General features: G+C 37.3%; 1 protein-coding gene across 2 annotated transcripts in view; it reads right to left on the bottom strand.

Moving 5' to 3' along the window:
* Positions 1 to 755: 755 nt before the first annotated feature.
* Positions 756 to 24,841, bottom strand: part of LOC109681927 (MOB-like protein phocein) — a 42,990-nt gene continuing 18,904 nt past the window's right edge. For both annotated transcript variants that reach the window (XM_074071335.1, XM_074071334.1), the window contains 6 exons: positions 23,440 to 23,540; positions 18,541 to 18,583; positions 18,268 to 18,354; positions 11,502 to 11,581; positions 2,872 to 2,983; positions 756 to 2,756 (listed from right to left, as the gene is read on the bottom strand). In XM_074071335.1, the coding sequence (XP_073927436.1) occupies positions 2,625 to 2,756; positions 2,872 to 2,983; positions 11,502 to 11,581; positions 18,268 to 18,354; positions 18,541 to 18,583; positions 23,440 to 23,540 (555 nt within the window). In that variant the 3' untranslated portion in view covers positions 756 to 2,624. The remainder of the gene's footprint in view (positions 2,757 to 2,871; positions 2,984 to 11,501; positions 11,582 to 18,267; positions 18,355 to 18,540; positions 18,584 to 23,439; positions 23,541 to 24,841) is intronic.

The raw sequence follows: 24,841 nt of genomic DNA, 5'->3' as shown, positions 1-24,841 counted from the left end.
GATCAGGAGGATCATGGTTCAAAACCAGCCCAGGCATGGTTCAGGAGACCCTATCTCGAAAAAACCCATCATCACAAAAAAAAAAAAAAAGGGCTGGTGGAGTGGCTCAAGGTGAAGACCCTGAGTTCAAACCCCAACACCCAAAACCCAAAAAGAAAAAATTTACTGAGAAACTGTTCTACAAATGCAAATTTAACACCTCAACTCAGAGAAAAGAAAATGTACACACACCAAAGAACTACTTATGTTACTTGTGGTAACATACATGATTACTACCTACTTTCTCAGATATGATAGGAGAAAAAGAATGAGTTGACTATATGGTCTTTATGGAAAGAAAAATTTAATTTGAATGTTTGGATCTATCTAGGATTATTAAAACAGTGGAATCTAGGGCTGACGGTATGGCTTAAGCAATAAAACAGTGGAATCTAATTTCCCTATCACACAGAACTGGGAATTCTCCATTTCTTCTCTGCTTATAACAGTTATTTTATAACTCAGTGGTTTGCCAGGATGAAGCTATTATCTTTAAATGCCACTTATGTCCACTTTCAAAATTCTGTAAATAGTATTCAAGGAAAAACAGGAATTGCTTCATTTAGGTCTTACCTCGTACAATCAACTTCACAGTGCATTGAATATCAGTGAGATGTCAATATGTATACAAACGCAAAACTAAAAACTGATGCTCTCTTTAGAAGACTTTTCTTATGATTAATTCCAAACACAAAGTACAGGGAGGATAGAATGAGTAAGAAAAACAAAATCACACTTTATTTCCCTGTTAACACTAAGCCATGTATTCAAAATGTGTTTTAAAATACTTAGCAGATCACCAATCCAGTCACTACCTTAGTTCAAATGTTCACTGAGAAACAATCAAGCAACAGAAATCCATTGTGAGGCGCCATCTAGAGAACAGCTGCGTTGCTACATATAATTTATTAACTTTGTCTAGCAAGTTTGTTTAAAAATTACTATTCCCATTGGTTTATAGTGACATTAATATGAATGCATAATTTCAAAGTCAACATTCCTTTCATTGTGAACAAAAACTTCTTAAATGACAGTAGAGGGTAGTGCTATAGTAATAGTAATGACTGTGGCTGCTGGGAGAGTACTCTTCAAAGCCAAAAGGACAGGCAGTCTTGGGAAGGCGTAAACTATACATACACACCCAGTATGCTGCTACTTCCTACATTTTTCTGTACATACTTGTCTGATAGTATGGCATAAACTACTTCCTTGAAAAACAAGATGAATGAATTTTCATCTTCACTTCAAAATAACCTTTAAACGAAAAAGAATTTCCTGTTTGTTAAATCTCGTCAAAAAAATGACTTTAGATATTTTCTTGGCTACATGTATAATTCCTTCCCCTTATCTCAGAGCCTCTTTACAACCAGTATGGCAATAAGACCTCCAGTGATGAAAAACCTCATCAAAAGTTTTCAAAGACTTGTTAAGACAAATCTGCACTTGAATTCTAATGAAGACACTGAATTACAGCATTTCCAAAACGCATATGGCCATCATCAACAGCATTGGAACCTGTCAATTATTGCAACTATCCTTACATGTCATATAATTCAAACATAAACTTCTAGAGAGGACATAAAATAAATACGACAGCATTTTTTTTGTTTGTATTTAATGCTCCTATGGTTAGACGAAAAGATTAATATTACGAACAGGGAGAATAAAACTATACTAAGGACTACATTCTAAGTAGTTAGAACAATTTTCCCAAAACAAAGAAAAGCAAGAGCTTATGCCAATAGTTTTCCTGTAGTGTAATATAATTGCTAGTGTGAGGTACAATCTGTAAGCAATTAATACAAATATAAATAGGTATAAGCCAGCAATAAATGATCGTGTGAATTAAATAGTTTGGAGAGAGGATTAAAGGAAATGAGAAGGGGCAGAGAAAGCAGGTTTCCAGTGGGAACCATCTATGCCTTATCTTTATGCTTGGCATGTGTTTAATAATCCACTGTTGCAAAAAGGTAAATTGTTTCCAAGAATGCTGGCCTAAAATATACTTTATGTAGTATAGTAAGATTAAGTATTATAAATGCCTCATTTGTATTTATATTTGGATATACACATAATTATATATGCATGTCAAAAACTACAAACAAAATTTTAAAACACCTTTATCTCATTTTGGAAGTTAAGAAGGAACTACATACTAGAAAATTTTCTAAAATATCAAAACTGGGGTGAAACCAAAGGAAAACATTACTATTTCTTTAGTAAACGGCTTTGTGAAACCTTAAGTTCACTCATCCTTTTTATAGATAGATTTATTTGATGAGGATTGTGATCCAATGATTGTTTAGCAGCAATTTTACCAAACTGTAAATTCTTTTATTAACAGGCATTATAAACAGATAATACTAATCTTATTTAAAAACCATGAGTGCCACACTGGTGAATATACAGCTCATGAATAACTTAAAAAGTATTTCCCATTTTAAAAGGCAACACATAGCATACAAAACCCTATACTAAACAAAGAAGCTATAATATGGATACATGATTGATGTGTCTAAAATGATATATACAGTACATAATTAATGTTAATTATGCGATCAGTACATTTTTCTCTGTGATTCTCTTCATGCTTCACTTTCCCCAGAAACTGAATTCTGAACTTCCTCTTCTAAAATTGGTACAATCAGGTTATCCTTGGACATCAAATTATATTTCATCACAAATTTAGTAAACCGATGACATAAAAATGTTTCATTCTGTAGAAAGAAAGAAAGCCATTTTATTATCCAAAAATCAGAAACTAGCAATAGTATCAACATATTGTGTCATTCTGATAAGAAGGCATTATGATAATTAGTGAGATACACTTACTTCATATTCATCAAATATCTGCCGGTGATGAAAATAAGCATGTGAAAATATTCTGTAAATCCTACGGCATACTGATCCTAGTTTTGCTACAGATGATTCTTTTATGCTAACCCTAGAAACAGAAAAGAAGTAAGATTCTTAGAGCTGGATAAGATGTTAGGAACAGTGCAACTGCATCTTCTCAATCCACAAGTGTGGAAACTGACACGTAAGGGAAAGTGACTGGTCTAAAGGCATAGTACTAGGAAGAGCCAAGAAGGCCTGGAACCCCGCCAGAGCTCCTTCTACTTAACCAACTGTCTAAGTTAAATTTATTACCATAGTTCTGAAACTTTGTTAAAAGTTTAATGCAGACAGATTCCAAGATGGCGGCTAGAGGTAGGAAGCAGAAAGCGAGCCTCCTATAGTGAAATCTTGGAGAGACGCTGGAGACACACTTTGCAGGCATAATCACTGAGAAGAGGCATAACTTTGACCCCTCCACATCTCCAGCCGGCGCAGAGAATCTCCACTTCACGTTAAACAGAGAACCGAGGAGGGTGGCTGGCGCCCATACCGCTTGGGAAGATGCGGACCAGGTGAGCTTCGCGGTACCTACGCGGTTCCCCCACAGACAAGCCTGGGCCAGAGCAGCATAGCCCCCTGGACAGACTGACCTCCACCCGGGTAAAAAAGAGAAACTGAGTACTAAGCAATAAGAACAGTTAAGACACGCTGGAAAGAGGGTGGGGCGCCCTGAGCGCTGAAGATTGGGGGAAGGGAATCCTTCCCGGGACTGTAAATAAACAAGCCGGGCGGGCTGGAGAGGCTCTGGCGGGAGCGGGGCGCGCACCCAGCAACCAGGAGCGGGGACGCTTGTGAGAGGAGGGAAGACCCACTTCCCACGTGAACTGTAAATAAACACGCAGGCCTGACAACACAGGGGCAGTGTCACCTTTCCCAGTGCTTGGAAAGGGGAAAGCCTGTAGCAAAGGCCCCCGCACAGGAGAACTCTGAGCAAACAAAGCCTGTGGGACCAGGTGAGTGCTAAGCTCACCCCAGAGATCTGCATAAATAACGCCGCCAGCTACAGGCGGAGAGCAGCAGGCAGGCAAGCCACAGTTGCAGATACCACTCTCAGAACTGTCTCCAGACGCTTTTTTTTCTTTTTCTCCCTACCTTTGATGAGAGAACAACCGAATTACACCTGCAACCTGAAAAACTTACTGAAACTGTATTGCATTTGAACTGGGGATACATGGTGGGGCTTTTTTTTTTTTCTTCTGTGTGTGTGTGAGTGTAGTTTTGTTCTACTTTATGCATCCCCTTTGATGAGACAACTACAGAACAACATCTGAGGCACCAACTCCAGGACTGGAGATTGAGACGGACATCCAAATTATTAAGACTGAAATTGCATTGCATATAAACTTGGAAGTTTTTTGGTTTTTTTTTTTTTTTAAATTTTCTATTTTCCATTTTATTTTAATTCATTTTTATAAATAGATATTACTTTCATATACTTATTTTTTATTTTTTTATCTTTGATTTTCAATCCTCTCTCTGTCTCTCTATTGTCTGTTCAGCTTACTGTTGATTAGTACACTAACACTCCCTGTTTATACCTTTGAAACTCTCTTGTCTGATACCTTGTTCTGCTTTCTCCCTCTTGTCTGTATATTTGTTTTCCCCTTTTCTTTAACTTCTTGCTTTCCATCTCACCTCACTCTTCCATTCTCAATATTACCATTGTTATTATTACAAGCTAGAAAATACTTAATTACACACAGTACAGGGACAGTAACAACACCAAGGACAATGACAGGAAGACAGAAAAAACAAGGAAACCAGTTTCCCCACAGCAAAAAATTAGTACAGGAACCAGAGGGGAATGAAGAGAACAGAAACTCAGATCCAGACTCCAACAAAATGAAGATAAACTATGCCAAAGGACCCAATGAAGCCCACAAGAATAATTTAAAAGAAGACATACTACAAGTACTCAATGAGAATTTTATAGAGATGATACTGGATAGGGTCAACCAAAATGTACAGGAGACACTCAAGAAATTCCAAGACAATAAAAATAGAGAATTTGAAAAAGCAAAAGAAGAAATAAAGGAAACCATAGAAGCACTGTATAAACACCAAAGTGAAAGAGAGAACACAATGAATAAATGGATAAATGAACTCAGGACAAAAATAGACAACAATAAAGAAGAAAACAGCCAGGATATGGAAAACCTCAGAAAAAAGAACGAAACAGAACTGCAAAACAAAACGGAAGGCCAATCCAGCAGAATAGAACAAACAGAAGACAGAATCTCAGAACTTGAAGATGAAATGGTAATTAAAGGAAAAACTGAAGAACTATTAATTAAACAACTCAAGACCTGTGAAAAGAAAATGCAAGAACTCACCGACTCCATCAAAAGACCAAACTTGAGAATCATGGGCATCGAAGAAGGAGAAGAGGTGCAAGCAAAGGGAATGCGTAATATATTCAACAAAATAATAACGGAAAATTTCCCAAATCTAGAGAAAGATATTCCCATACAGATGCAAGAGGCCTCCAGGACACCAAACAGACCAGATCAAAATAGAACTACTCCACGACATATCATCATTAAAACAACAAGTTCAGAAACTAAGGAAAGAATATTGAAGGCTGTAAGAGAGAAAAAACAAGTAACATACAAAGGTAAACCCATCAAAATCACAGCAGACTTCTCAACAGAAACATTAAAAGCAAGAAGAGCGTGGGGTGAGATCTTCCGGGCACTGAATGAAAATAACTTCAACCCCAGGATACTCTACCCAGCAAAGCTATCATTCAAAATAGATGGAGCAATAAAAGTCTTCCATGATAAGCAGAAACTAAAACAATATGTGACCACAAAGCCACCATTACAAAAGATTCTGCAAGGGATCCTGCACACAGAAAGTGACACCCAACTTAACCATGAAAAGGCAGGCAGCACCAAACCACAGGATAAGAAAAAGCAAAACAGTAGAGAGTAACATCAAGTTAGGTACACACAATCAAACCTTCAAACAACTAAGATAACTAAATGGCAGGAATCACCACATACCTATCAGTACTAACACTTAATGTTAATGGACTTAATTCACCCATCAAAAGACACCGTTTGACAAAATGGATTAAAAAAGAAGATCCAACAATTTGTTGCTTACAGGAGACTCATCTCACCGACAGAAATAAGCATATGCTTAGGATGAAAGGCTGGAAGAAGATTTACCAAGCCAATGGCCCCCGAAAACAAGCAGGAGTAGCAATACTTATCTCTGACAAAGTAGACTTCAAACCTACATTGATCAAACGAGATAAAGAAGGACATTCCATACTAATAAAAGGGGAAATAGACCAAAAGGAAATAATAATCATCAATCTGTATGCACCCAATGTCAACGCACCCAATTTCATCAAACATACCCTGAAAGACCTAAAAGCATATATAAACGCCAACACAGTGGTTGTGGGAGACTTTAACACTCCATTATCATCAATAGATAGGTCATCCAAACAAAAACTCAATAAAGAAATCCAAGATCTAAAATATGCAATAGATCAAGTGGACCTAGTAGATGTCTACAGAACATTTCATCCAACCTCTACACAATATACATTCTTCTCAGCAGCCCATGGAACCTTCTCCAAAATAGATCATATCCTAGGGCACAAAGCAAGCCTCAGCAAATATAAGAAAATAGAAATAATACCGTGCATACTATCTGACCACAATGCAGTAAAAGTAGAACTCAACAACAAAAGTAAAGACAAAAAACATGCAAACAGCTGGAAACTAAATAACTCATTACTTAATGAAGAATGGATCATCGATGCAATAAAAGAGGAAATTAAAAAGTTCCTAGAAGTCAATGAAAATGAAAACACAACCTACCGGAACCTATGGGACACAGCTAAGGCAGTCTTGAGAGGAAAATTTATAGCCATGAGTGCATATATTAAAAAGATTGAAAGATCCCAAATCAATGACCTAATGATACATCTCAAACTCCTAGAAAAACAAGAACAAGCAAATCCCAAAACAAATAGAAGGAGAGAAATAATAAAAATAAGAGCTGAAATCAACGAAATAGAAACCAAAAAAACCATACAAAGAATTAATGAAACAAAAAGTTGGTTCTTTGAAAAAATAAACAAGATCAATAGACCCCTGGCAAACCTGACTAAAATGAGGAGAGAAAAAACCCAAATTAGTAGAATTAGGAATGCAAAAGGGGAGATAACAACAAACACCATGGAAGTCCAGGAAATCATCAGAGACTACTTTGAGAACCTATATTCAAATAAATTTGAAAACCTAAAAGAAATGGAAAGATTTCTAGATACATATGATCATCCAAAACTGAACCAAGAGGAAATTAATCACCTGAATAGACCTATAACACAAAATGAAATTGAAGCAGCAATCAAGAGTCTCCCCAAAAAGAAAAGTCCAGGACATGATGGATTCTCTGCTGAATTCTATCAAACCTTTAAAGAAGAACTGATACCAACCCTCCTTAAACTGTTCCATGAAATAGAAAGGGAAGGAAAACTGCCAAACACATTTTATGAAGCCAGTATTACACTTATCCCAAAACCAGGCAAAGACACCGCCAAAAAGGAGAACTATAGGCCAATCTCCTTAATGAACATTGATGCAAAAATCCTCAACAAAATAATGGCAAATCGAATTCAGCAACACATCAAAAAGATTATTCACCACGACCAGGTAGGCTTCATCCCAGGGATGCAGGGGTGGTTCAACATACGAAAATCAATCAACGTAATAAACCACATTAACAGCAGCAAAGACAAAAACCACTTGATCATCCCAATAGATGCAGAAAAAGCCTTTGATAAGATCCAACATCATTTCATGATAAAAGCTCTAAGAAAACTAGGAATAGAAGGAAAATTCCTCAACATTATAAAAGCTATATATGACAAACCTACAGCCAGCATTATACTTAACGGAGAAAAACTGAAACCATTCCCTCTAAAATCAGGAACCAGACAAGGATGCCCACTATCTCCACTCCTATTCAACATAGTACTGGAATTCCTAGCCAGAGCAATTAGGCAAGAAGAAGGAATAAAAGGAATACAAATAGGTAAAGAAACTGTCAAAATATCCCTATTTGCAGATGACATGATCCTATACCTTAAAGACCCAAAAAACTCTACTCAGAAGCTTCTAGACATCATCAATAGCTATAGCAAGGTAGCAGGATATAAAATCAACATAGAAAAATCATTAGCATTTCTATACACTAATAATGAGCAAACGGAAAAAGAATATATGAAAACAATTCCATTTACAATAGCCTCAAAAAAAATCAAATACCTAGGTGTAAACCTAACAAAAGATGTGAAAGACCTCTACAAGGAAAACTATACACTTCTGAAGAAAGAGATTGAGGAAGACTATAGAAAGTGGAGAGATCTCCCATGCTCATGGATTGGTAGAATCAACATAGTAAAAATGTCGATACTCCCCAAAGTAATCTACATGTTTAATGCAATTCCCATCAAAATTCCAATGACATTCATTAAAGACATTGAAAAATCTACAGTTAAACTTATATGGAAACACAAGAGGCCACGAATAGCCAAGGCAATACTCAGTCAAAAGAACAATGCAGGAGGTATCACAATACCTGACTTCAAACTATATTACAAAGCAGTAACAATAAAAACAGCATGGTACTGGCACAAAAACAGACATGAAGACCAGTGGAACAGAATAGAGGATCCAGATATGAAGCCACACAACTATGAGCAACTTATCTTTGACAAAGGAGCTAAAAATATACGATGGAGAAATAGCAGCCTCTTCAACAAAAACTGCTGGGAAAACTGGTTAGCAGTCTGCAAAAAACTGAAACTAGATCCATGTATATCACCCTATACCAAGATTAACTCAAAATGGATCAAGGATCTTAATATCAGACCCCAAACTCTTAAGTTGATACAAGAAAGAGTAGGGAATACTCTGGAGTTAGTAGGTATAGGTAAGAACTTTCTCAATGAAACCCCAGCAGCACAGCAACTAAGAGATAGCATAGATAAATGGGACTTCATAAAACTAAAAAGCTTCTGTTCATCAAAAGAAATGGTCTCTAAACTGAAGAGAACACCCACAGAGTGGGAGAAAATATTTGCCAATTATACATCAGACAAAGGACTGATAACCAGAATATACAGGGAACTTAAAAAACTAAATTCTCCCAAAACTAATGAGCCAATAAAGAAATGGGCATGTGAACTAAACAGAACTTTCTCAAAAGAAGAAATTCAAATGGCCAGAAAACACATGAAAAAATGCTCACCATCTCTAGCAATAAAGGAAATGCAAATTAAAACCACACTAAGATGCCACCTCACCCCTGTTAGAATAGCCATCATCAGCAACACCACCAACAACAGGTGTTGGCGAGGATGCAGGGAAAAAGGAACCCTCTTACACTGTTGGTGGGAATGTAGACTAGTACAACCACTCTGGAAAAAAATTTGGAGGCTACTTAAAAAGCTGGACATCGATCTACCATTTGATCCAGCAATACCACTCTTGGGGATATACCCAAAAGACTGTTACTCCAGAGGCACCTGCACATCCATGTTTATTGCGGCACTATTCACAATAGCCAAGTTATGGAAACAGCCAAGATGCCCCAGCACTGACGAATGGATTAAGAAAATGTGGTATCTATACACAATGGAATTTTATGCAGCCATGAAGAAGAACGAAATGTTATCATTTGCTGGTAAATGGATGGAATTGGAGAACATCATTCTGAGTGAGGTTAGCCTGGCCCAAAAGACCAAAAATCGTATGTTCTCCCTCATATGTGGACATTAGATCAAGGGCAAACACAACAAGGGGATTGGACTATGAGCACATGATAAAAGCGAGAGCACATAAGGGAGGGGTGAGGATAGGTAAGACACCTAAAAAACTAGCTAGCATTTGTTGCCCTTAATGCAGAGAAACTAAAACAGATACCTTAAAGCAACTGAGGCCAATAGGAAAAGGGGACCAGGAACTAGAGAAAAGGTTAGATCAAAAAGAATTAACCTACAAGGTAACACCCACGCACAGGAAATCAATGTGAGTCAATGCCCTGTATAGCTATCCTTATCTCAACCAGCAAAACCCCTTGTTCCTTCCTATTATTGCTTATACTCTCTCTACAACAAAATTAGAGATAAGGGCAAAATAGTTTCTGCTGGGTATTGAGGGGGGGGAGCGGGAGGGGGCGGAGTGGGTGGTAAGGGAGGGGGTGGGGGCAGGGGGGAGAAATGAACCAAGCCTTGTATGCACATATGAATAATAAAAGAAAAATGAAAAAAAAAAAAAAGAAAAAAAAAAGTTTAATGCAGTTAAAATTAATCCCTGACAAAACTTATTGAAACATACATTTTATGACATTAATAATTTGTTCACTAAAGGTGATTTAAACTGCTAGAAAGGAATCAGTGCTTTATCCTATAGAATTCGATTGTTTCCTTTTTTAAGAAATCAAAATTTCTGGTATTCTTTCTAAACATATGTAAACATAAGATAATGAGGCAAAAATAAGGTTTGTTTGTTTGTTGTGGTACTGGGGTTTAAACTCAGTGCCTCATGCTTGCTAGGCAGGTGGCTCTACCACTTGAGCCACCCACCAGATCATGTTGGATATTCTCAAAATAGGGTCTTGTAAGTTATTTTCCCAGGCTGGCTTTGAATCATGATCCTCCTGATCTCTGCCTCCTGAGTAGCAAGGATTACAGGCGTGAGCCACTGGCACCCAGCTTATTTATTTTTTAAACATATTTTATCTGAACTTTTTGGAGTTAATCATATTTTGGGGGGAAAAGAAATCTCCATCTATTTGGTAACAAATAGCTTAGGATAAAAGGCCAGTCACAACCCTCACCAATAACATAATAAAAGAAAAGCTTTTTCCAAATCTGTAGGCAAGAACTCCTCCACAAACAGGCAGTCCAATTTAGCAAAGTCCCCTGTTTGGGCATGCTTTATAAGGCAGGGCCGAATGACTGCCGGGTTGACGAGCACAAGCGTGCAGCGTCTGGCTCTCTCTGAAGCTCAGGAGGGAGAGCCCTGGGGAATGACGCACAGCACCTCCACTGGACTCATCTCTGAGCTTTGAGAGTCAAATCCTGCTGTTTAACCACAATCTTGATTTAGGAACTTACAAGTCAAGTGTACCACAGCCTTAAAAAAAATGCAATTTTAGTTTTAAAATAGCAGTCCTTTTTGGGCAGTACTGGGGTTTGAACTCGGGGCCTCGTGCTTGCTAGGCAGGAGCTCTACCCCTACAGCCACTTTTGCTTTATTTTCCAGGTATGGTCCTGTGCTTTTTCCTGGGGTCAGCCTCAGATGGCCAGCCTTCTACCTACAGCCTCCAGTAGCTAGGAGCCCAGGTGTCCAGCTTATTGACTGAGATGGAGTCTAGCTAACTTTTTGCCTGAACTGGCCTCACACAGTGATCCTCCCAATCTCTGCCTCTTCAGTAGCTGAGATTAACAGGCATGAGCCACTGTACCTAGTCCTAAAACATCAGTCTTTTAAATGAAACCCAAAACATTTATCACCAAGTTTAGAAGTTTTGTTTACCTGCTGGGAAAATATTTATTGCTATTCAGAAGACATGCAGCACCATCAAGCGTATGTCTCGTATAGTCTATAGCAGGACACTAGGAAAAAAAAAATTTTAAATGCATCAACAAAAAGTTTTACATCTTAAGATTAGGTATTTTTATTATACAGGTATCATACTCCAGAGACATGAGCATATTCTAAGAAAAAGTCCCTTACGATTTCAGAAATGACTATAAAATACAATGCTGTATCAATAAATCCCCATTAATGATATCAGGCTTCTAGAAAATACATTAACCAGTCTCCCAGTTTTATTTCCAACACCGAGCCTAGAAGATAACAATACTTAAGGTGGGAGGAAACCAGGATTATCTAATCCAATCCTATAACTGTACAAGCGGGGAAACTGAGGTCAATGACTTACACAAAATCATAGTTAGGAAGAAAGACTCGCAGACAGCATTCTGGATACACTGATTGTTAGTGGACTGGTATGTACTAATGAACCATCTACAGTCTCCTTCCTCACAAATCCAGAGTCCACTGCCTTCTTACAGCCTAGAAAACATCTTTATTATTCCCCCTATTACCAATCTAGCAGCCCTCCAACTTTCTTCTAGACCCTCTTTTGGATTTTAACATAAAAATTTGAAATATCCTTATATTTCAATAGACCTGTCTTATCTTATTCCATTATCCCAAAGAATGAAATCTCTCTCTCATGACAAATCAGTAAACTTATTAAAGGAAAAAAAAACCCTGCAAAGAAATTCCCCTCATCCAGTCCTCCTCGGCAGAAAGTGTGGGGAAGTCCACTAGGAATAAGGACGAGAGTTAATCAGAAGGAAAAAAAAATACAGAAAGGAATAACAATGACTTTAATTTTACTTAGCAATTAGAATTTTCTCAAATGCTCAGTTTTTTCTTTTTTTTTAAGTTTGATGAAAACTTTTACTTGAAAAACATGTTTTACAGTTAGGTAATGGTGTTTAACACCTGTAACCCTAACTACTTGGGAGGCTGAGATCATAAAGGTCTCGGTTCAAGGCCAGTTGGAACAAACAGTACACAAGACCCTATCTCCAAAATAACGAGAGCAAATGTACTAGAGGTGTGGCTCAAGCCACAGAGCACCTGCTTTTCAAGTGCAAATCCCTGAGTTCAAACCCCAGTCCCACCAAATAAATAAATGTTTTACAAAATTCCATTCTTCCAATCAAAGCAACTTTCCCACAGGGCACATGTGGCTTTATGCCTTAAAAACTATAGTGTGACATTCAAAGGAGAGAGGTTTTTTAAAGAATCACCTAGCTGCAAAACCTACAAGTAGATTTTTTAAGTGCCTTTGAAATGCAAAAGCAAGTAATATAGTTGCTAAATGTATTTGAAATTTTAAGGTTTTTTTTTTAATCAAGTGATGAGATTGAAGTTGGTATTTAGAAATGTAAATACTGACTACTAAATATAGCATAGAATACTGTTATGTAGGGCTGGGGGCAAATGGCTCAAGTGGTACAGTGCTTACCTAGCAAGTGTAAGGCCCTAAGTTCAAACCCAAGGAAAAAAAAAAAAGAGTATCAAAGCAAATACATAAAGATTACCTAAACAAACAAAAAGGATTTTTCTAACTATAGGAAGTTTATGCATAATGGATCCACTGCCTAAAACAGCACCAAAAGCACATTTATTAAAGGAATTTAAAATAATTATCTTTCTGCAGATACACAATTATAGGTGATTTGGTGGAAAACAAATATGCTACATACCAGGGGACAGTTTTACAATCTTTAAACCAAAAGGTCCATGGAAATATAATAAACATTTAACTTTAAATATTCTAGTACTCTTTAAAAAGGTAAAAACAAACAGGTGGAACTAATTTTAATAATGTTTTTCTTTTCTTTTTTTTCTAAAAACAGTCTCATGTAGCCAGCCAGGCTGGCCTTAAACTCATGATCCTGTACTTAGCCTTTCAAGTGCTGGGATTAGATGTGCCCAACCCCAGTAATGTATTTTACTTAAACCACTATATTCAAAATATTATCATTTCAATATGTAATTGATACAAAATTTCCTTCCTTCCTTCCTCCCTTCCCTCCCATCCTTCCTTCCTTCCTTCCTTCCTTCCAGCAGTACTAGAGCTTAAAGTCAGGGCTTTGTGGTTGCTAGGTAGGCTGTCTATCGCTTGAGCCATGCCCAGGCTTTAGGTGTTTTTCAAATAAGGTCTCCCATTTTATGCCCGGACCAAGATCCTCATATCTAGGCTTTCCATGTAATTGGTTGAGATGGGGTCTCTTGAACTTTTTTCCTGGGCTGGCCTCGAATTGCAGTCTTCCCAATCTAAGCCTCCTGAGTAGCTAGGATTATAGATGTGAGCCACTGTGCCTGACCCAATGTGATTTCTTGTGTTTTTAAGTGAAAATATAATTCATACACTTAAAATTTTCTGTTAAAGACTCAAGATTATATTCATAAAATTGTACAACCACCTCCACTACATTCTACAATGCTTTTGTTACAGTGTGGATTTGGAATGTCCTCTAAGGCTCATCTACTGAAAGGCTGGTAACCATCTGCAGTGCTACTGAAGGGATGGAGCTTATTTGGAGATGGGTTCACTGAGGTAGTGCCCTTGAAAGGGATATTTGGACCTCAACACCTGCCTTTCTCTCTGCTTCCCAGATGCCGTGATGTGAGCAGCTTTGTTCCATCGTACACTCCTTGCTAAGATGTCTGGTCTCACCTCAAGCCTGAAGTGATGGGCCAAGTGACCAGGAGCCGAAAGTTTTCCTCTTTTCAAGCTGTTTTTCTCAGGTATTTTGTCACAGAAATGAAAAGCTGACAAACAACAGCTTTCACTATCTCTTGAAACAATTAGCAGTCACTTCCCATTTTCTCCTCTCCTTATTCCTAAGCAATAATCTACTTTCCAGTTCACAGGATTTGCTTGTGTTGGGTATTTTATTTTAAAAAAATCATAAAACATGTTTTCAAGGCTCATCTTGGGTATAGTACTTCATCCCTTTTTATTAATTAAAAAACTTCTGAGACTGTGATGGTGTTTAATATATACAAAATGCTGTAATGTTTGTTTCTCCCTTGTTAGACCTCATTTCTTTCTATGGTGATGAACATTTGGTTGTTTCTATTTGTTGGCTATTATAAATAATGCATCTGTGCTCATTCATATGAGTCTATGTGAGGCCACGTGTTGTCATGTCTTTTGGGTGTATCAATGAGTGGGATCACTGGGTCATATGGTAAGTCTATGCTTATCAACTTGAGGAACCTCTAAACTGTTTCCAAGTAGTTTCAGCATTTTACATGGCAGTGTATGAGGATTCCTATTCTCACATCCTGGCCAACACTTGGTACTGTGTATCTTTTATATTTTAGCCATTATAGTGGGTATCACCTATGTGACACTGTGGATTTGCTCTTATTAACTTGCATTTTTAAAAACTGTGGTAACAAAGATTGCCATTTTAACCACTTTATTATTTTTGTTGCTATTGTACTGAGGTTTCAACACAGGTCCTCAAGCTTGCTAGGCAGGAGCTCTACCACTTGAGCCACGCCTCCAGTCCTTTTTTTTTTTTTATTTTAACCAATTTAAAAATAACCAATTAAATGCATAATTCAGTAGCATTAGCTATATTCACAAACTACTGTGAAATCTCCATTTCTAATCGAAACACTTCATCTCAGACAGAAACCTTATAACCATTAAGCACTAATTCCTCAACCCGCTAAATTCTGGGGAACCTTTAATCTTTCCATCTCTATGAATGTATCCACTTACTTCACTCAGCGTAAGGAATAATGAATTTCAAAGGATCATCAATGTTGAGCCAGGTGTCTGAACATCCCTTTTGTGGCTGTATTTCACTGTGTACATAGCATATTTTGTTCATCTATTCTCACTGTGGTTTTGTTGAGGATCTTTTCAGTTATTTATTGGCCATTTCTGTATTGAGTTTGGAAAAAATGTCTACTCAAATCCTTTACTCATTTTTTTTCAGTGCTGAGAATCAAACCCAGGGCCCTGTGCATGCTAGGCAAGCACTCTACCAGTAACCTACATCCCCAGCCCTTCTTTTGCTCATTTAAAATTGGGTTATTTTTTAATTGTTGGGTTGTACTGGGTTCTGTTGCTGTTTTGTATTTTGAGACAATGTCCATGTAACCCAGGCTAACCTCTAACTTGTGATCCTCCTGCCTCACCGCCTGAATGCTGGGATTACAGGTATGAACCACAATGCCTGGCTTGATAGTTATTAATGCATTCTGGATACCAGACCCTTACCACAGGTATGACTTCCAAATATTTTTTCACATTCATGGGGTATCTTTACACTTTCTTGAATGTTCCTTGAAGCAGCACATTTTTTAATTTTGACAAAGTCCAATTTACCTATATTTTCTATTTCATAAGCTTTTGGTGTCATACCTAAGAAATCACTGCAAAAGTTATGAAAATTCACACTTATGTTTTTTCTAAGAATTGAAAATTTTTAGCTCTTGCATTAAAATGTTTGATCTATCTTGGGTTAATTTTTTAAATGGTATGATATAGGGGTTCAACTTTATTCTTCTGCATGTAGTTAGTCAATGAAATATTTTATATGGCCTTTTTGTACTAAGTTTTCAAAATCCAGTGTATATTTTACACTTACAACATATCTCTATTTGAACTCTCCAAGTGTTCCACAACTGCTATTATCAGATGGTGCAGTTTTAGATCTTTGATTGGTTTCTAGATTTATTTTATGTTTTTGTGGAGGTGCCTGGTACCAAACCCAGGGCATGGACATGCTAGACACATGCTCTACCTATGAACTTACTGAAAGTGATCACAATCTCCAACTTAGAGCTGCTAGATAATAAGTTAGAACTTTCGTCTACTTCAATCACTATTTGTATAATTAATTCTATTTGCTACAATGTCTCTCTTTGCTAAATTCTTTTTTTTGGGCCATATTGGGGTTTGAACTCAGGGCCTCACGCTTGCTAGGCAGGTGCTCTACTGCTTGAGCCACTCCACCAGTGCTGCAATGTCTCTTCTTAATCCTCAAGAATAAATCATCACTGGTGTTGAGATCTTGCCTCTTCAGAATCTATCCAGGGCTTTTAATCAAGAAGACCAACCATGCTGGTATTAGTGGCTCATTCCTATAATCCTACCTACTTGGGAGGCTGAGAATGGGAGGATCATGGTTCAAGACAGCCCAGGCAAATAGTTTGCAAGACCCCATCTCCAAAATAACCAGAGCAAAATAGACTGGAAGAGTGGTTCAAGCTGTAGAGCACCTGCTTTGCAAGCATGAAGCCCTAAATTCAAACACAGTGCCACACACAAAATAATAACAAGAGCAATTGTGTTAGCTGCTAGTCTGTCAGTTCCTAAGACTTCCTGACTATGCACAATTGTTTCAAAAGAGTTCAGAAAGTATTCTTTCAAGTCTTTCTTTTGTTTGTATTTTTATAGTAACTAAACTCCATGTAACTACCAGTTGGAAATCCTACCATCATCCTCCCTTGACACATGACAATTAAACAGAGCTAGGATCCAGCAAGCAATGTTGTAATTCTAAGACTCATTTATAGATCTTAATGCAGATGACTACCCCATCTTACATTCAATATTAATCCAGAAAGAAAGGAGAAAGGAGAAGGACAGCATATAAGACTCATAGTATATAACAAACTGGCTAGCATTTCTAATCTAAAATGAGAATAATCATCTTTACTACTTTCCAAAACGAAAACAGCTTTCTTGATTCAGCCTTCTTGATTCAGTTTCCTAACTTCAATTATCATATCATATAATCTTAATACTGCTTCAAATTAACACAAAAAGCATAATACCTGAGTGAAACTGATCTTCCAAATAAGTACAATATGCTTACATATGTTCCAGATACTCCTTATTTTGAAGACTATTCTTTTCAAAGCAGAAGACCACCAGACATTGATTTTCCAAGTAGAGAATAACTTGTCTTTAAGCCTTAGAGGCCTGTCAATATATGACCATTTGAAAGTCTAATTCTACAGAAGTGGCCTAGCCTGATAACCTCAATGAATGTCAATTAAAAAAGAATTACTACAGATTCAAAATGAATGCAGACCATGGGAAATTCAATGCGCAGTTTAAACAAATCAGTTGTAAAGGACATTTTTGAGACAACTAAAGAAAACTGATTATACCCTAGGTATCCGATAAAGCAATTATTAAATAAAAATTATTTACAAAATTACTACATAAAAATTATTACATAAAATTACATTAAAATTATTACATAAAAGAGTGCAATAGACAATAACTACTGCCAATACTCTTCTTACCTTGACAAGAGTAAAAAAAGTCGAGGAGAAAAACAACATAAATACTAAAAACCTGAAAGTAAGATTTCTACTTAATAGGTTAGGTATCATTGAGAAATAAAATCAAAATTTCTTCCTATCAAAAGAAATCATAACTGAACAAAAATCTAAACAGGTCTATCTCAACTATCACATAGTGGATATCAGCATGATGTGAGATGGATTTTGTGGCAGCTGGTGAATCATAAAGTGAGTTTTAGTACACTCAGTTGGCAAAATATGAGAAATGATGCTGATCCTTAGGAACTGTGAAACAGCACTGTGACAATAATCTCATAGCTAAGCATTCTAAACGAAATGGCAAAGTAAATAGTGAATTAAAACCTGTAAAACTTACCTGCTGACTCGGGAAGATTTAGGTTAGGGGATTCTACTGTTCTATTTCATAAATCCTCACCTCTTTTGGAGTTTTATGAGCTGCACAAAGAAAAATCCATTGTTCGGTTGCTGTCATTTGGGTACACGTATCTGGATGGCACTCACTCTGTTAAGAATAATCACACTTCTTAATACGTAAAATAATGAAAACGTTTCTTGTTTGGATTAATAATTTCCATGCAAAATACAAGAAAATAATTAGAAATTCTGCATAAATCTTTGCAAGCACATGATATTACAAAGGCAGAAAAATATCAAAAATTTTAATTATAGCTTTAGCATAAAGTATTACCTGAAGTTTGACAGCAAGTCCATTTAGTTCAAGGCAGAATTGCCTGAAAATGCAAATACATAAATGAAAAACTGCATTTATTCTCCAGTTATTTGTTTGTTTGATATGGGGTTTGCTGTGTTTCCCAGGCTAGTATTGAACTCATGGGCTTAACCAATCCTCCCATCTTACACTTCCAAGTAGCTAGGACTACAGGCACACACCACCAACCAGCTCGTTATTTTTTGGAATAACTATAGAAGAGAATCTTGTCAATACCATTATTCTTTGTGTGTGTGTTACTGGGGTTCGAACTCAGGGCCGCACACTTGCTAGGCAGGCGAGATATCACTTGAGCCACTCCACCAGTCACCGCCCCCCTTTCATTATTAAAACCACTTGAACAGACAATAGCACAGTTCCTTGAAACACCTGCAGATTAAATAACAAAAACCAATAACCCAAATAATGTTCAATACCAAAGCCAGTGAGCTAACTACTCTCTTACATACTAGAAATTGATATAATCTGATGGTGGAGAGAGTAACTTGGAAACTTTACTAAACCCCTTAGGAAGTATGCATCTTTTTTTCTTTTTCCTTTGGTAGTACTGGGGTTTGAACTCAGTGGGGCCTGAGTTTGTCAGGTAGGCTCGCTGCCAGCCTGCACTTCAACTCTCCTCTTTACACTATTTGCATACTGAGATGACAGGTGCATGACACCATGCCTAGCTTTTTCTTGGTTGAGAGGGGTCTCTTGAGCTTTTTGCCTGGGCTGGCCTCCAACTGCAATTCTCCCGATCTCCACCTTCTGAGTAGCTGGGATTACTGGCATCAGCCACTGTGCCTGGTGGAAGTATGTACTTTTTGACTAAGTCAGTCTTCTTAAAAGACTAAGTCAGTCTTCTAAGAATCTAATGAAATAATCAGAGCTGCACACAGATATGTTTCAAAGATGTTCACACTAACCACACACAGGAGAAAATTTCTGAAATATTCTGATTAATAATTGGAGGGTAGTAAATTATTGGTACATAAACATACAAAGGATAACTCTGCACTTACAGTAAGATTCTAATTATATAAAAATTATTTATATATACTTATATACAAACAGACTGAAATTTTTATAGACTAGATGTTTTACACTTATATTTTCCAAGTGTTGTTTCATTTTCTTTTTTAAGACAGGGTGTTGGCTCTATAGCCCAGCCTCAAATTCACAACCCTCCTGCTTCAGCTTCCCAAGTGCTGGGATTATAGATGTGTACCACTATACCACACCCAACTGCCAAGTTTTGTTCTGACAAGTTATGTTTTTGCAGTGCTGGGACTCAAGTCTTGCTCCAGACCTCAAGTTATTATACTCCTTTAAAAACATCAGGACTGAGGGTTTAGCTCAGTGGCAGAGCACTTGTTTGTCCAGGGGGAAACAAAACAAAACCTTCAAACATCACCAAATATATAATGTAGAAAATGTAACTTTTCCACAATTCCACTACCTTCTCCCAGAAGATAACTACTATTTCCATGCAAATCTGCTTTTCTATATACAGAATAAAATATATGGGGATCATAGCATAAATAATTTTTTCCTTTTTTGTTTGGCCATAGTGGGGTTTGAACTCAGGGTATCCTGCTTGCTAGGGAGGTGCTGTATCCTTGAGCCACTCCACCACCTCTCTTGTAATTTTTTTTTTTTGTGGTACTGGGGGTTGATCTCACAGCCTTGTAGTTACTAGGCAGGCACTCAACCACTTAAGCCATTCCTCCAGCCCTTTTTGCACTGGGGTTTTTGAGATACAGTCTTACTTTATAGCTGGGCCAGCCTGACCTTGACTCTCCCATTTGTGCTTCCCCTTGTGGCTGGGATGAAAGTTGAGATAGGGTCTAGAGAACTTTTTGCCTAGACTGACATCAGACCACAATCCACCTCCCAAGTAACTAGGATTACAGACTTGAGCCGCCATGCCTGGCCCCATCAGTAACTTTCTTACTATTGTTAATTGATAAATCTTCGCAGTTTTCCCTTGATGTACTTCTTTGCCATGATATGCTTCTTTCTAAAACTGACAAACCTGAGCATTTTAAGGTGCATTCAATGTCTGCAATGCATTGAATGTGCTCAATAAGTTTATTTTGGTGGTACTGGAGCTTGAACTCAGGGCCTCATGCTTGCTAGGCTGGCTCTTTATTACTTGAGCCACACTTCCAGCCTCTGAATAAACATTTCTTTAATAAATAGTGGAGGAAAGTATAAGAAATGGAGGCTATTGATTTTAGACATTTGATATGCCATAAAGCTAGTGTTTTATAGTTGTCAAAATAATGAATGTGCTCCCTCTAAAAATCCTACCTAGTAGTATTTAGTTCACTGTATCAAGATAGATAATCGCAACTGTTTCCTCATTGAATAAATGAAAACAAGTTGGTTCCACAAAAAATACAAAGCAAAAACAACCTATATACCTAGAAGATGAGTATTCCAAAAGAAAAAAAAAAGCATGTATTTAAAAATTCATTTAAGAAACTATATTTATTTACATATTTTAGTCAATATTCATACTTCCTTTCCAGATGCTTGATAATGTTGCTCTTAGATTACAAAAATAACACTATTTCTGAATCATCCATCACTCTCTACTCCACATCATGTTATGTGTTTATGAGTTGTTTTCCACTAAGAGATAATAATGGCTGGTATTGGCCCACTTACAGCCAACAGCAAAGTTAAACAAACTAATTTGGCAGGTGTAATCTGTGACAAAGAGCACAAATCTACCAGTTTCAAGTTAATCCAATGCAGAGCTAACACATACAATTGTGCAGATGAAGAAACAGGCCAGATCTGAAATATAGCCTAACATTTTCTGGCACTAAACCATGCGTGTTGGCATGGAACTATACCCACTGAATGGGCAACTTTTCTTAATAACAAAGATTCAATACAAACTAGAGAGAAATTTGAATAAAACCAACCCAATACGTTAACCCAATTGAGTTAACATAATACAATCAACTGCATTAACTAATAATGGCAAATATACAGCCTCAAACTATTAACTCCAGGCACATGCAAAAAAAATCAAAAGGCAGCTGAGGATGGTGGCACAGACTGATTATTCCAGCTACTCAGGAGGTAGATATCAGGAGGATCACTGTTTAAGGCCAACCTGGGCAAAAAAGTTAGTAAGGTCCCCATCTCAGCAAATCAGCCAGGCAAGGGGAAGGCTGCATGAAGAAGATTGTGGTACAGGCCAGCTCCAGGCAAAAACTCAAAACCCTATCTAAAAAACATAACCTAAAACAAAAGGACCGGAGGAGTGGCTCAAGTGGCAGAGACCTGCCTAGCAAGCATGAGGCCCTGAGTTGAAATGCCAGTATCACTAAAAAAAAACACCCACAAAATCACACGAAATGAAGACACCTGTGACTATAATACATGAATTTTTAGAAAGCATTTAACAGAAAAAATAATAGTATCAAGACAAATAAAATTTTATATGAAACTTTTATGAGTTTTGTATAATGCGTATCTCATAGTATAGGCTAAATTGGGAGGAAGATATTTTCTTAGATCTGAAATAAAAATCTTCTACACTAAAGTCAAGACTTCATTTGTTATGAATTATGCCTAGTATGAAAACAGTAAGCTCAGGGCTGGGAACGTAGCTCAGGCTCAGTGGTTGAGTGTTTGCATGGCATACATGAGGTCTGGGTTTTGATCCCCAGTACCACAAAAACCCAACCCACCCTCAAAGTTCCCTAGCATGTGGGAGGCTGAAGCAAGAGAATGGAGAGTCCATGCCAACCTGGGCCACATAGCAAGATCCTGTCTCAAAAAAATCCAGAACCTTAAGTTTTTGACCACCACGGGCAGCACACTAACACTGCATCTCAAAAATAAATAAATAAAATTTTTTTTAATCCCAAGCACCACAATAAAGAAATACATACATGCTTAAGAATGAAAGAAAGTCCTACTTGAAATTGGAACTGGTTTGACAAGACATTATGCCATAGCAATATCTAAACACGAATACAGTATCAAGGCCAGCCTGAGCAAAAAGCTATAGACTCTATCTGAAACAGGTGCTCTACCGCTTGAGCCACACCTCCAGCCCTAGACCCCATCTAAACAAACAAGTTGGACATGATGGTTCACACCTGTAATCCCAACTACTCAGGAGGCAAAGGTAGGAAGATCAAGGTCTGGAAAAAGCACAGGACATGAAAAACAGGTGAAAAATAACTAAAAGCAAAAATGGCTGAAGAAATGGCTCAAGTGGTAGATGGTACTGCCTAGTAAGCTTCCCTGAGTTCAAACCGCAGTGCCACCAAAAAGAAATAAAACCTAGCACTGCCAAATGAATGAATGAATGAGTTAAGAAAAACATAAAAATATAGTAAGGCTCAAATACATAAATGGAGAAACATGCACAGGCAGGTCAACCGTTCAAAACATGTGACTTTGCAACATAACTAGATACAGAAACAACCAGTGGACAGCAAAGTTCAAAATCTTTTCAAGATTTAAGACACAAGATCCTGTTACTCAGGAAGGGAAGGCAGGGGATCTCAAGTTTGAGACCAGCCTGGACAAAATAGGTGAAAACACGATCAGAAACAAAGTACAAACAAAAGTGCTAGGGACACAGCTCAAATGACAGAGTACTTCCCTTAGCACGCTTGAGGCTCTGGTTCAATCCCCAGTACCATTTTTTTAAAAAAAGACACAAAAGCTTTACAATGTGGCTTTTGGTCGACAGATTTTATTAGATTCATAATTATCACTAGTAGGTACAAAATATTTTTATTAGTAGAAAAATAGTAATAGTAATATTATTTTACTTTTGATCCTGAAGAGCCTCAGTGTCCCATTTCCCTGTTGAGTATCCCTCAACAATCACAAAAGACCTACCTTAAATGTTCATATTTCCATACACCTTCATCTTGGCCTTCAGGTGGTTCAAGAATTTTGTCAATATTGGAGCAATCTGCTCTTATGTTCTGTTGAATATACTATAAACAAAGAAGTTATAATTAATTAAAATGTATTATATGGTAAATTTCAAACTAAATACATACAATTTTTGAACATACAACTGCTGTGGTTCAACTTTTGGATTATATACTAGAAGAAAACCAGGTTTAGAATCATAATCAGTAACTCAGAAGAGGTAACCCTTTATCTATTCTCCAATTCAACTTCACTGGATAGGAAATGGGATCAAATTGCAAACCACAATTTTCATATGACTATAAAATACAACTGTGTACCTACTATGATTCCATTTATATGAATTATCTAGAATAAACAAACCTACAAGGTAAAAAATAGATTAGTAGTTGCTTAAGATTGAGGAGGAAAGAGAAGGGCAGAGGAAAAGATGACTGCTAATGGGGGTGGGGTTTCTTTTAGGGTGGATGAAAAAGTTCTAAATCAGGTAGCTGGGTGCCGGTAGCTCACGCCTGTAATCCTAGCTACTCAGGAGGGAGAGTTCAGGAGGATTGTGGTTTGAAGCCAGCCCCAGGCAAATAGTTCAAGAGACCCTATTTTGAAAATACTCAACACTAAAAAGGACTGGCCGAATAGCTTACTGGTAGAGCACCTGCCTAACGAGTGCGTAACCCGGAGTTGAAGCCCCACTATCACACACATACAAAAAGTTGTAAATTAGACTGTTGTGATGGCTGTTGTAAACTATGAACAAAACCACTGAGTGGTTGTTTGTATAGTATATTATATCCAATAAAAGTTGTTTGTAAAATAACAAGAAAGCCAGGCATGGTGGTGTACACCTCTTAGCATTTAGGCTGAGACAGGAAGATCTTGAGTTTAGGATAGCCTTGGCTTCATAAGGTAGACCTGTCTCAAACAATAAACAAATGAACAAAACACAAGCATAAAATCTAAACTTAAAAACAGGAAGGAGGTAGGGGCAGAGTTCAGTGGTGGAGAGTTGCCTACCCTGCGTAATCTTGGGGTTTGATTTGCCAACATTGGGGAGGGAGGGGAAGCAGGAAGGGTCCCTTTCAATAAAAACAAAAAAATTTTTTTTAAATATCAGATATTTTTATTGCTTCAATTTATAATTTCGATATCCTGAAATCTGAATGGTTTAAAGATTAAAATTCTTGATCATAGCAACTGTGTAAGAGCTTTCTTTGCCAATCAATATCGACTGGCTTACACAAACACTTTTAACAACTCTTTAATTCCTATTTATTTTGAGAAGGGTTTCTCAATGTTGCTTAAGCTGGCCTGGATCAAGATCCTCCTGTGTCAGCCTCCCAAGTACTGGGATTATAGATGTATGCCA

This window comes from Castor canadensis, chromosome 4 (assembly GCF_047511655.1).
Source record: "Castor canadensis chromosome 4, mCasCan1.hap1v2, whole genome shotgun sequence".
Lineage (NCBI taxonomy): Eukaryota > Metazoa > Chordata > Mammalia > Rodentia > Castoridae > Castor > Castor canadensis.
The sequence above is the reverse complement of the archived record's forward strand: the minus strand, read 5'-3'. Positions and strand labels throughout refer to the sequence as shown.